The 13843-nt window shown below is 47.8% G+C and overlaps 1 protein-coding gene across 2 annotated transcripts in view; it reads right to left on the bottom strand.

The window, feature by feature from the left end:
• The window catches only part of SMARCB1 (SWI/SNF related, matrix associated, actin dependent regulator of chromatin, subfamily b, member 1), a 35873-nt gene that overhangs the window by 16910 nt on the left and 5120 nt on the right, over positions 1-13843 (bottom strand). For both annotated transcript variants that reach the window (XM_039242833.1, XM_039242834.1), the window contains exons 3-5: positions 13181-13310; positions 9167-9304; positions 6996-7123 (exon numbers count right to left, since the gene is read on the bottom strand). In XM_039242833.1, coding sequence (XP_039098764.1) covers positions 6996-7123; positions 9167-9304; positions 13181-13310 — 396 coding nt within the window. The remainder of the gene's footprint in view (positions 1-6995; positions 7124-9166; positions 9305-13180; positions 13311-13843) is intronic.

The raw sequence follows: 13843 nt of genomic DNA, 5'->3' as shown, positions 1-13843 counted from the left end.
CATCCTCTGACACCTTGATCTGGGACTTCTAGACTCCAGAGCTGAGAGGAAATGAATTTCTGTTGTTTCAGCCACCCAGTCTAGTACTTTGTTATGGAAGCCCGAGCAAGATGACACAGTTTCCTTCCAGATAAATCACTTTAAGGTCAGTGTCCCACTGGCACACAACCATCTGGCACTTCCTCGCCAATAAAGAAATCCCTCAGAGATACTAGGCTGCTTTGTGGCTTTTTACAGACCCTTCCTTAGTTTCTGAGTCTCTGGGAGGCACACTCACATAACAAGGTAACAGACACGCAGGTGGGTATGGACCCTGGCTCTTGGAAATGTAGCCAGAGTACGTGTGAACTTGCAGGGACCATCTGCAACTGGCCAGATCACAGCAAGGTCCCATGTGGTCGAATGTTTTCTCTCTGTTCTGCCTGTTCTTGCAACCCAACCTCTGATGACCACATGCTGCTTCTGGGATGAGCCAGACAAAGCGGTGGCCAAGGAGGAATCCCCATGATTTTCTCATCAAGAACCAGGGCGATGCAACAACAGACCCCACTATTTCCTCACTGGCACAGAAGGGCTAAGAGACATCCTAACAGTACCATCAAATGCTCAGCCAGCCTGTGATCAAGAACTCCTACAGCAAGCCAAGTATAATTTTGGAGAATGCAGCATGAAACTGAAGTGTCCTATGAAGCACCTTGTGAGTACACTGTACAAAGCATTTTCTTTTATTAAATTTTTTGAGAGAACTGTAGATTAATATGCAGTCTTGATATTAAGACTTGGGATGGGGGAGAGTGATTACTCCTTGGTTCTTCTTTTTCAAAATTACTCTAGTTATTCTAGCTCCCCTGCCTTTCCATATAAATGTTATTTTTAAAAATATTTTTTAAAGTTTATTTATTTTGAAAGAGTGCAAGAGAGCATAAGTGGGGGAGGGGCAGAGAGGGAGAGAGAGAATCTCAAGCAGGCTCCCCACTGTCAGTGCAGAGCTTGATGAGGGGCTCGAACTCACCAACCGTAAGACTATGACCTGAGCCAAAATCAAGAGTCTGAGCCTTGGGGTGCCTGGGTGGCTCAGTCGGTTAAGTGTCCAACTTCGGCTCATGTCATGATCTCACGGTTCGTGGGTTCAAGCCCCGCATCGGGCTCTGTGCTGACAGCTAGCTCAGAGCCTGGAGCCTGTTTCAGATTCTGTATCTCCCTCTCGCTCTGACCCTCCCCTGCTCACACTGCCTCTCTCTTTCTCCAGAAATAAAAAGAAAACATTAAAAAAAAAAAAAAAGACTCTGAGGCTTAACTGACTAAGCCACTCAGGTGCCCCTCCATATAAATTTTAGTTAATTTTGTCTATATGTACGAAAAGCCTTGCGGAAATTCTCACAGGAATTGCATTATCTTGCATAATGCAACTTGAATATCACTGACATCTTGAGTATTCTAATCCATGAACATGGTATTGAGATCTTTTTAAATTTCTTTTACTGAGGGTGCGTGGGTGGCTCAGTCAGTTAAGCCCCCGACTTCGGCTCAGGTCATGATCTTGCAGTTCATGGGTTCGAGCTCCGCATCAGGTTCTGTGCTGGCAGCTCAGAGCCTGGAGCCTGTTTTAGATTTGGTGACTCCCTCTCTCTCTGCCCCTCCCCCGTTCATGTTCTGTCTCTGTGTCTCAAAAATAAACTATTAAAAATAAATAAAATTTCTTTTGCTGGTGTTTTGTAGTTTTGGACATGTAAGTCCAGAACATGTTTGTCAGATTTACACCAAAGTATTCCTTTTCTTACTGAGTGACTGTAAATGGTAATGTATTTTTGAATGTCCATGTATTGGCCAACAGTACACAGAAATACAATTGATTTTTGCATGTTTATCTTGTATCCAGTAACTCTGCTGAACTCCATCATTAGTGCTAGCAGGGTTTTTGTAGATTTCTTGAGATTTCCTTTTTTTTTTTTTAATGTTTTTATTTATTTTTGAGACAGAGCATGAGAGGGGGAGGGGCAGAGAAAGAGGGAGACACAGAATCTGAAGCAGGCTCCAGGAGGGAGACACAGAATCTGAAGCAGGCTCCAGGCTCTGAGCTGTCAGCACAGAGCCCGATGCGGGACTCAAACCCACAAACGTGAGATCATGACCTGAGCCGAAGTCAGAGGCTTAACCGACTGAGCCACCCAGGTGCCCCTAGATTTTCTATTGTAGACAGTCATGTCATCTACAAATAGCAACAGTTTAATTTCTTTCTGACCTGTATGTTTTTTATTTTTCTTTCCCTACTGCTCTGGTTTTCAACACTATGCTGAACAAGGGTGATAAGAGCAGATATCTTTCCCTTATCCCTGATTATAGGCAAGAAACATTCCAGTCTCTCACCATTAAAAATGTTAGACATAGAATATTTTGCAAATATTCTTTATTAAGTTGAAGCAGTTTCCCTCTATTCCCATTTTTCTTAAGAGTTTTTAATCAAGAATGAATGTTTTGTTAAGTGCTTTTTTTTTAATTAAGCAATCTCCACATCCAATATGGCACTTGAACTCACAACCTTGACACTGACCTGTATGCTCTAATGACTAAGCCAGCCAGATGCCCCTGTTAAATGATTTTCCTGAATCAACTGATATCATCCGATTTTTCTTCTATAGTCTGCTAATACAGCGGATTACGTTGATCAATCTTCAAATATTGAACAAGATATCCATCCCTGGAATAACAAGCCCCACTTGAGTTGTGGTGTATCATTCTTTTAATATCTAAATCTGTTTGCTAATGTTTGGTTAAGGACTTGTATATCTATAATCATTAGGAATATTGGTCTATAGTTTACTTTTTCTGTACTGTCTTTAGTTTTGATATCAAGGTAATGCTAGCTTTGTAAAATGTTATTGGGAAGGGTTACCTTTTTTATTTTCTGGAGAAGACTGCAAAAGAATTTATATTAATTCTTCTTTAAATGTTTGGTAAAATTCTCCAGAGACACCATCTGTGCCTGGGGACTTCCTTTTGGGGAGGTTTTAAACTATGAATTGTATTTCTTAATTGTGAAAGGGCAACTCAAATTATCTATTTGATATTGAGTGAATTGTGGTAGCTTGTGCTTTACAGGGAATTGGTCCATTTTGTCTAAATTCTCAAATGTATGTGTGTAGAGCTTTTGTAGTACTCTCTTTTGATATCTGCAGGGTCTGGAGTGAGAGCCCATTCCATTGCTCAATTTGATAATTTTTGTTTCTGCCTTTTGTTGTCATTCTTTTGCTAGGTTTATCAATTTTACTTATGTTTTTACTTTTTTAAAAATTTCTTTTTAATGTTTTATTTATTATTCAGAGAGAGAGAGAGAGAGAGAGAGAGGGAGAATGAGTGGGGGAGGGGCACAGAGACAGACACAGAACTAGAAGCAGGCTCCTGGCTCTGAGCTAACATCAAAGGGCACGACACAGGGCTCGAACCCACGAACTGTGAGACCCTGACCTGAGCCAAAGTTGGATGCCTTACTGATGAGCCACCCAGGAGCCCCTCTTTTTTACTTTTAAGTAATCTCTACACCTAATGTGGAGCTCGTAACCACAACCTTGAGATCAAGAGTCACATGTTCTGCCAACTGAGCCAGCCAGGCACTCCCTTACTGATCTTTTCAAAGTATCAGCTGTGTTTTCATTCATTTTTCCCAACATTTTCTATTTTTTTTTAATGTTTTATTTATTTCTGAGAGAGAGAGAGCATGAGCAGGGGAGGGTCAGAGAGAGAGAGAGATACAGAATCTGAAACAGGCTCCAGACTCTGAACTGAGCTGTCAGCACAGAGCCCGCCGCGGGCTCGAACCCATGAACTGTGAGATCATGACCTGAGCCGAAGTTGGATGCGTAACTGACTGAGCCACCCAGGCGCCTCTCATTTTCTATTTTCAATGTCACTGATTTTTGCACTATTATGTCCTGCCTTCTGCTTGATTTCATTTTGCTTTTTTTCCTCAATTCTTGAGGTAGGAGCTTAGATTATGGACTTGAGACTTTTCTACTTTTTTAATGTAAACACTGATGCTACCAAATAACCCTGCTTTACAAATTGATGCTGCTAACTGCACTACTTTAACTATATTAAAAACTTAGATATGGGACATTTTCATTTAGGTCTATGTATATATTTTCACCAATTCAAATGAAGTATAGAAACCTTACTTCTCATCATGTCCCTTTACAATGCCTCATTTGTAATACAAACATCTTAAAATATTTCCTCTACATACATTTATTTACTTTTTTAAAAATATTTTTAATGTTTTATTTTTGTCTAGGAGAGAGAGACAGCGTGAGCAGGGGAGGGTCAGAGACAGAGGGAGTCACAGACTGAAACAGGCTCCAGGCTCTGAGCTGGCAGTCAGCACAGAGCCCGACGCGGGGCTCAAACCCACGAACCGCGAGATCATGACCTAAGCGAAAGTCGGACGCTTAACCGACTAAACCACCCAGGCGCCCCCCTCTACATATATTTAAAACCACATCAGACAGCATTATCATGTTTGCTGCACTGCTGAACATAATTTAGAAAACTTAAGAAAGTTATTTACCCATAGTATTTACCCATAGTTTTTCATATTCTTCTTTGCTGATATTCCAAAGTTTCTTCTTTTATCATCCCCCTTCTTTTATGTCTACAGGTTATAGTATTCCGTCACCTGAGGATTTCCCCTTCATTCCTGAAGGATATTTTTAGTGGGTGTAAGATTCAAGATCGGGAGTCCTTTTTTTGCAGTGCTTGCAAAACTGGGCCATTTCCTCCAGCCTCCATGGTTTTGGGTGAGAAATCAGCTGTCATTCCAGGTCGTTCTCTGTAAGTCAGGTGTTATTTTTCTCAGCTCTCAAGATCTTTTCTTTGTGTTCAGTTTTCAGAAGTTTAGGTAGGGTGCATCTTGGCATGGATTTCTTTGAGTTTATACTGCTATCCACTCAGCTTCCTGAATCTGTCATTTGGCACTCATGACAGATGTAGGGCTTCAACACATGAACCTGTGAGATCATGACCTGAGCCGAAATCAAGAGCTGGATGCTTAACAGACTGAGCCACCCAGGCACTCCAAGAATCACAGCTCTTAGACATGCCAAATACCACTGTGGGCTGAGGAAGAGTTTGCAGAACAAAACTATTTTGGTTTGGGGCGCCTGGGCAGCTCAGTTGGTTATGCACCCGACTTCTGCTCAGGTCATGATCTTACAGTTTGTGGGTTTGAGCCCTGCGTCAGGCTCTGTGCTGACAGCTCAGAGTCTGGATCCTGTTTCAGAGTCTGTGTCTCCATCTCTCTCTGCCCCTCCCCTACTCATACTCTGTCTCTCTCTGTCTCAAAAATAAAGAAATAATAATAAATTTAAAAAATTAAAAAAAGAAACTATTTTGGTTCTCCAAGTGTTTACCAAATTACACTTACTGGGATGTGGTATATTATGTGAAGACTCCTTTGAGGAACAGCTTGGAGAAACTCATGGCAGAGTTCCTGGACAGATGCAGGTCTTCATTACATAATACTGTGTCCACTTCCTGAGGGCCAGGGGGAAAGGTTCTCTCTGTTTCAAGTGCTATGTGTGATTCTGCTGCTTCTGAGAACTGCAGAGCTGATCATCTCATCTCTGCCTGGTTCTAAAGAGCCGAGCATCATGCCCTCTCTTAGCAACGTGCGCCTACCGAACTATGAGTATGAATGAGAGCACTGGCTTCATTGGGTGTCTTCTTGTTCCATTTTCCCCTTCACCCAATTCTTCCTAACCATGCCTTTTGCATGTGCTTTATTCCTTTGTATCAGAAAGTTCCCATGTAAGATGTTTTATCCCTTCTGGAAGATGGTGGAAGTATAAATAAATAGCTGGGGCTTTATATGTGTTCTTAAAGGAAAAGTAACAAGGTAATACATGTACCGAGTTGATCTAGATGAACGACTAAATTCCTATGCTATGGTCTATGGCCAGGATCTGTGCCAAAAGTCATAAGAAAAGTAGCAATAAAAACAAGATCCCTGACCTGCGGGGAGAGACGATTTAAGTACAGCCAAGGCCCACTGAGACTAAGCACGGAATGGTTTAACAGGGGATGTGCCGCACTGGCTACAGCCTGGAACTCATGACCCGTGCCCAAGTTGTCACCACCACACCTGCCCTATCTGGAACCCCTCACATCGCCCTTTGGCCACATCCTCTCGCCAGCTAACCTGTGAGCCCTGGAGGACGGGCACTCGGCTCTCAGGCCTTGTTCCCAAGGCTCGGCAGAGGCCCTTGGACTCAGGCCTGGCACAACCAAATGCCAGGAGATGACCAAAGGAAGTAGTCTAATCCCCCCAGACAGCTCAAGGCAACCACATATCAACAACCACACACGTTCCTCCCTGAGGAAATCCCCGGTGGGAGAAACCAGACGTAAGCAGTTATGTTTTCTGCCATGGAAACGTCTAATAGCAGACGGAGTTCTAGTAAACCAAGGCACTACAACTCAACAGAAAACCGGACATCGATTATGAAGACCAAGGAAATCAGGAAGACACTCATAAGTGAAGAAAGATTATACCTGCACTATGATTACAACTCTGTTAAATAGGTCTGTGTGTGGAAGCGACTGGCAAAGAAACTACTGTTAGGAGCAGTGAGGTTCTGGGAATTCTAAACTTCACTTCATTTAAAAATGATACTCTTTGGGGTGTTGTTATTTGGTTTTGGTCTGAGTATAAATAATGTGTCTGTTGGAAAAAGCCTGACGGATTCAGGGAAAAAATAAAGAAACAATAAACACACATACAGTCCTCCACTGGGGGAGGGAGGAAGCTGAGGCCCATGTGCCCGGCCCACGGAAAACGGTGGCAGAAGCAGGATGTGAACCCAGAGTCCACACCCTCCCAATCTATTCCATGGAGCTCTGACTGTCGGGTTCAGAGTCCAGGACCCAGCAGGCAGCAGGCAAGAAAAAGGTCTGTTCACACAGCAGCCACGACTGGGCCGTGCAGAGCCCAGCCGCCCACATACCATTCATGTTCCAAGTGAAGGCATCTCGCAACTTCTGCCCATCGATCTCCATGTCCAGCCGGATGGGGACCAGCACCTCAGGCTGGGATGCATTCTCATGGATCACAGCTGGGTCATGGTCGTCGAAGCTGGGAGTGAAGAGGCAGCACAGTCAGCAAAGAGTGCCGTGGGTCTCCACGCACAGGACCTCCCTCCCTGCACCGCCTGTCACCGCGAACCTGGCTGGAGGGGAAAAGCCCACTTGTTATGGGGACTTGTCAACTAAGGGCTGAGCCAGCAGAGACCAGGCAAGCAGGGGTCCTGGGGCCACAGGAAGAGCGCCCCACACTTCATGGACACACAGGGAAGGGAGAGGGAGTTTTAGCCTTGGGCGGTGGGATATGACCTAGACATATCCGAGAGGGAGATTCCAGCCCCAAAGCAGGCAGAACTTTCACTGGTAACTGGGAAAGGAAGGGTATCTCCAGAAGAGGAAATAGTTGAGCCAAAGCCAAGGGGCAGGCGAGGTGAGGAACTGTTGAGGAAGCAAGGGCCAGAGCACAGAAGACGGGTGTCCCAGCGCCCACGCTTCTCCACCTCAGGCTACGGGGTCCAGCCTCTCCCATGAGGGAGCCCCAGGAGAGCCCAGAGCAAGGCAGTCCCGTGGTCCTATCTGTATTTTAGGAAGACACAGAGGGAAGAGGCTGGGGCGGAGATGGCGGGAACACTGGAGGGCAAGGGGACCCTAAGGGTGTCTGTGGAATAGAGCGGGCTGAGAACTAATCTCGGGCGGGGCACAGATGACAAACAAGGAAAGCCAACTGCATGCGGGACACCAATGCTCTAGGAAACGTGGACAGGGAAAGGGACAGGAGTGTCAGAGACAGGAGCGGCCATTCTACAGAAGGGGAGGCAGCCCTGAGAAGGGACGTTCAGCCAGTGATGGGAAAGAAGGGGAAAAAAGGAGGAAGCGTGGAAAGGAGTCAGCCACGCAGATACTGGGACGGAGTAAGCTCTCGGCAGAGGGAACTCTAAGGGCAGAAGCTTCTGGGTGGCTCTGAAAGCAGTGAGGAGGTTCATATGACTGATGCAGAATGACAGTGGCGGGGAAGAGGCCAGAGAGGAGTGGCCACTACGAGGACTCCAGGCCTGGTGGGCATGTGACGGGGGATCTAGAAGACGTGCGTCCAGGAGAGGTGCCGTCTGTCCTGGATGAGGGGCCCACCCCTGTGGGGGACTCGGCCAAGGGTGGTCCGACTCTGGACACTTGGAAGGCAGAGAAGGCAGGAGTTTGCTGAAACCAGCTCTGTGGCTTGAGGAAGAGTCCCAGGGTTTTGGCCCGAGCACAGGAGGGATGGGATTACCATGTCCCGGGGTTGAGGAGTCTGCAAGCAGTGTGTGATACCGGAGGACAGCGTGTAGGGGTGAGGCCAGGCTGCAGAGATGAAAGTGGGATAGGAACTTGAAAAATGCCCCCCAAAAGATATCTAGTCCTAATCCCTAGAGCCTGTGACCGTTATATGGCAAAAGGGAGGGAGGGGGCTTTGCAGATTATAATCAGGGATCTTAAGAGGGGATTATGCAAGTGGCTCTAAACCACAAAACAAGCGTCCTTTTGAGAAGGGCAGTTTCACACACACACACAGAGGAGGCTGCCTTGTGGCCACTGAGGCACAGGCTGCTGATGCAGCCACAAGCCTCGGAATGCCGGCAGCCACCAGAAGCTGAAGAGGTAGGATCAGCTTGTCGCCCCTGCCCCCACCACGAGAGCCTCCAGAGGGAGTGGGGTCCGGCCAACACCTGGATTTTGCTGCACGGAAATTCCTGGTCCCAGAACCGTGAGAAATAGATTTGTGTTGTTTTAAGCCCCCCTGGTTTGTGGTGATCTGCTCCAGCAGCCACCGGGAACTAACAGTGGGGTCTCAATGGGATGGCGTTTGAAACCACAAGATAAGGTCCAAGGGCTGCACGTCCAGGAGCACCCTGGAAACGCTGGGGAACAGGAGAGCAGGGGACACTAAAGCAGGCAGGGCCCGGAGCTGAAGCTAGCTGGAGACCAGCTGTCCTAGAAGCCGGGGGCAACGGTTTCAAGGCAGCGTGGTGTTTCAGACAAGGTCAAGGCAGAGGAGAGGAAGAGGCTAAGACATGTTTGAGGACTGAGGCGGAATCAGTGGAGGGTGAGGCGTGCTCACCACAGAGGGAAGGTTCTCTTCTTGTCCCGGCCCATGCGGTTCCTGTTGATGGTCGTGGAGCAGGGCACGGCATCCAGATGGTGGGAGCTGTTGGGCAGGGTGGGCACCCACTGGCTGTTCCTCTTGGCTTTCTGTTCCCTGGGGAGATGTGAGAAATGCCCCTGCTCAGTCCAGGAGCCCAATACTGGGTGATGAGGCTCCAAGTCATGGTCAATGGACGCCCACTGCACCCTCACCGGTGGCGCACCCTACGCACCCAAGGCTCTGTACGGGTCTACTCCTCAAGCACCCACTGGCACCCATTCAAAAGCACCCGGGCTAGGGGAAGGGTAGAGAGAGGCCCCCAACACAGCAGAGCAGCCCCCAGCCGAGTCACGGTGTAACATGCTATGTGCCAGGCATGACTCCACGAGAGAACTCTTCCCTTGGCGAGGAAAGTGCACAAGGAGGCGGCCTCCCAGAGGAGCAGACCCTAGAGCGGAGCCTTAAGCATGGAGTTGGGGCTCACCAGGGATGGGGGTAGGGGAACAACTGAAATGGGGAGGGGATGTCAGCAAGTGCACGGGTGGCAGGAGAGAGGAGGCATGGATAGACTGTGGCCTCAGCTAGGGCTGGAGAGGCAGACGTGGAGAGGGTCCCGATTAAGGGCCAGCTGCTCCGTGAGAAATGGGAGTCCCCAGGGAGGAATTTAAAGAAGGGCGAGGTAAGATCAGACTGTTCTTTTAGATACACAGGCCAGCCTGAGTTTAACACCTCAATAACGCTTCGGCCTTGCAGGTTTCCAGACCAGTGGCGTATGAGAAGCTGTGTTAGTAAAAACTTTCTAGAAACTTGAGGCTCAAAGTAATTTACATAACCCACGCACCATCAAGGGTTCACTCTTCTTGCCAACTTACAGGTTGCTTTTACTACTAGGATAATACCAAAGCTACTTTATTTTATTTTATTTTATTTTAGAGGTTTCTATTTTTAAGGAATCTCTATACCCAACATGGGGCTCCAATTTATAAGCCCGAGACCAAGAGTCGCATGCTCTACCAACCGAGCCACCGAGGCACCCCCCAAAAGGCTCCAGGGCTGGCTTTGAAAGGCAAGGGCTCGAGTTCCCACTAAGCTCTCTACATCACCTTATCATCCTTGGGGGTTGTCTTCCCTAAGGAGTCTGAGCAACGTGAGGGCAAGTGGCTGTGTTTCATTCACTTTGATGGCAACCACTCGATTTCCCTCCCCTCAGTGTCTTCAAGTGAGGGGTGGGGAGGCATGACTGGCAGCCGTTCTTTCCATGGAGCAGTGGAGAGCAGAAGCGGTGGCTGTGACCTGCCTGAGCCCCAAGCCCTTTGACTCTTCTCTCTTCTAAAGCTGGAACCACTTGCACCTCAGATGCTGTGGTCCCAGAGTGCCCCTTGACTGAGGGTGGAGGCAGGGAGAGATTTACAGTACTAGACTCCGTTGGGACTCGATCGAGTCTCCTGTACTCAAATCTTGTTTGGATCTTACCAAATACCAGAGGCTTGGGAAAAGGAGGAACATGGAACTAATCTGTGCAGGGCTTAGAGCTGGTGCAGCAAGACTGGGCCAGTGGTTTTGAATCCTTGGCTGCACAGACTCCCTCAGAGTGCAAAATTTCAAGTAGGAAATCTCTGAGCCTCACCCAGAACCAAGGGACTCCCGTCTCTGGAGAGGGCCCAGGAATATGGGTTCTTTATAACTTCTATGTGTGACACCGGTATCCTGGGCCCGTGTTTGGGAACCTCAGGTCTAGACCGCCACCTCTCTTCTGAGCCTCCTAAGAGCTGGCACTGAGGCCCCCCAATCCACCCGCAGTCCTGACCTACCTCTGTAGTGATCTCGTTCATTTTCAGGCCTGGGCTGCTCTGCCAAGCCCTCTGTCAGGTAACTATCTCGAGTTCAAGTTCTGTCACAGACACAGTGAGGAAGTGAGACACCAACTCCGAGAATCTGGGTGAATCTGGGTCACGTAATTCGACCTTTCTTCCTCTACAAGCAGGTCTGCCCAAGGGGGTGGGGGGGGGGGGACATCCAGCCTCTGCCCAGCCTGTCAGTGATGAGGAGGGGAGGTGCTGGTCCTCCCGTGGGGCTGACTGGGAAGGGGGAAGGCTCTTCTGAGTACAGAGCCCATGAAAACAGCTTCTCGCAAACCTCAACCCCCCCAACCGTCTCTAGTTTTGACCTCTGGGCTAACAGTACTCTACTCTGTCAGCTGTTCCTCATATGACACAATCATCAAGAAGTATTTACTGCCCTATAAAAGGTTCCCGGCTGACATGTGCAGACTTGAAAGCCCCAGCCATATGTATATCATTTCCTTCTGCCACTTCCCTAGGAAAGTCTAGCCATCCTTATGTTCTTACCGCATCCCTCGGGGAAAGAGGAATCTGCAAAGCACACATCTCTAACACTGGCCAAGTTGGACATGGGCCACCTTTACGTGGGGGTTGGGGGAGGATTATAAAAACAATCCAATAGTGAAGTTGAAAGAAAATCTGGAAAGAAATGATTTTTCCATAACCACATCACTCGAAACAATAACCCTCCTCCTCAGTGTCCCCGGGGTCTTGTGCACGTAAATGCATGCGTTCTAGACATTCTGCACGTCATTCACGCGAACGACATTTCTGGCTGCCGCAGAGTCTACTTAGTGATGGCATCAACAGTTACCTATATCCCAGTCTATCTGCTTCCAAGATCCAGTCTATCCTGTTCTATATCCTAGTCTGTAATACCTTGGTCTATTTAGCTGGCTGTATCTTCACTCAGTCAGCCTCTCCCTAAGGCTGAATGCTGTCCATTATTACTCACAATGCCACCTCTGTGCATATAATGGTTTCCACTGGTGGTGCTGTTCTTTGAAATGATTTGTCTGGGACAGACTCTTAGGGGTGAAATTAATGAGTCTGAGAATGAAAACAGGTTTGATGTCATGGCCATGCTCGTGTACAAAGCCCGCGCAGAGTGCCTGAGTGTGTCAGCTCTACCGCACCCTCCCCAACCCTTTATGTCGATAGTTGCTTATCTGTTTTACTTTGAATTCTTAATGTTACGTGAGGACACACCTCATCTCCTTATTTGTTTATTCTTTATGCTTTCAGGGTGGCCTGCCCTTTATCTATTTAGCTATTGGGGTATTGAGGATTTTCTTATAAATCTGAATGAATAAAAACCATGGGGCGCCTAAGTGGCTCAGTCGAGTGAGCGTCCGACTTCAACTCAGGTCATCAGCTCACCACTCATGGGCTCGAGCCCCACATCAGGCTCTGTGCTGACAGCTCAGAGCCTGTAGTCTGCTTCAGATTCTGTGTCTCCCTTTCTCTCAAAATAAATAAACAAAAAAAAATTTTTTTTTAAAGAAAACTACCTATGAAAATGAAGAAACAGGGTGCCTGGGTGACTCAGTTGAGTGTCTGACTCTTGGTTTTGGCTCAGGTCATGATCTCACAGTTCATGGGTTCGAGCCCCACACCAGGCTCCGGGCTGACACTGCAGCGCCTTGCTTGAGATTCTCTCATCCTCTCTCAGGCCTTCCCCTGCTCATATGTGCACGCACTCTCTCAGAATAAATAAACTTTCAAAAAATGAAAAAAGTTTTAAATTAAAAAATAAATCTGAATGAACAGACTCTGTAACATATTCACCTCCCAATTACTTGTCCAATTAGTACTGTAAATACTCTTTCAAAGGTTCTAAGCTCAAACACTAAGATCTATTGTTCGTTTCTTTTGAGAGGTTATCTGGGCCACTCATTTTTCTGACAGATCAGCCCCACTTTCAAAGCATTCCTAGCGACTTTCCAGAACCCAAGACTTGGCTTCCGTGTCTTAGAAATTCCGCAGACACGCAAGAAACTTGGCAATCTGGCTAAGACGATTGGTAAGCACAGTGGGTGAAGTGTTTAAAGGTATTTCGGTTCAATTTAACCCCAACCAGTTCTAGGGTATGAGAAAACTATCTGTTGGGTGGCATTCTGAGAGCACGCCCTGGCTGGGGGTGCATTACCTGAGGTAGGTGGGGGGCTCCGTGCTGATGGAGACGGCCTTGTACTTCTCGTCATTGCCGTCCAGGATCTCTTCCACCTCTGAAGCTTTTAACAGCGTCACGCTGGTGGCCAGTGTTGTGTATCCATGATCTGTAACCAGAGACGCCGCTGCGGTCACACTGCTGGCAGGGCGGCAAGAAGCAGCAGCCAGCAAATGCAGCACATCGAGGTCCTCGCATGCGGGAGGAGGGAAAAGCGAGTGTCAACCTTACTACTGCCGAACGCTGGCCTCTTCCAAAAGGGCAATCTGGACCGAGTTCTTGAGAGGTCCTACTGAGAAAACACTCCCATAGGACTGACTTGCACTAATTTGTCCCAGGAGCACTGGCTCCGGGCACAGGGCGGCAGCAGCTACAGCGCAGCGGCCAACGGGGAGAAGGGGGGTGGGGGGCTCCAGAGTGATACCACCAGTGGGAAGAGGTCTGACACACCAACTGCGGTTCACGACACGAAGCAAAGTGGAGAGATGGAATGAGAGATGAAAAGTACTCTTCTTTTAAAACAAGAGCCCAGAGAGTTACAAGGTGCTGCCTCACACCCAGTGTGAATTCCCGGCCCCACGCCAGTCAACACGTGCTGTCTGGGAAGCAGGACAGATTCTAGGCAACTCGACCCATTGCTCT

The sequence above is a fragment of the Hyaena hyaena genome, unplaced genomic scaffold, assembly GCF_003009895.1.
Source record: "Hyaena hyaena isolate Hyena2069 unplaced genomic scaffold, ASM300989v1 scaffold_219, whole genome shotgun sequence".
NCBI lineage: Eukaryota > Metazoa > Chordata > Mammalia > Carnivora > Hyaenidae > Hyaena > Hyaena hyaena.
Note: the sequence above shows the minus strand (reverse complement) of the source record. Positions and strands in the feature narration are given on the sequence as shown.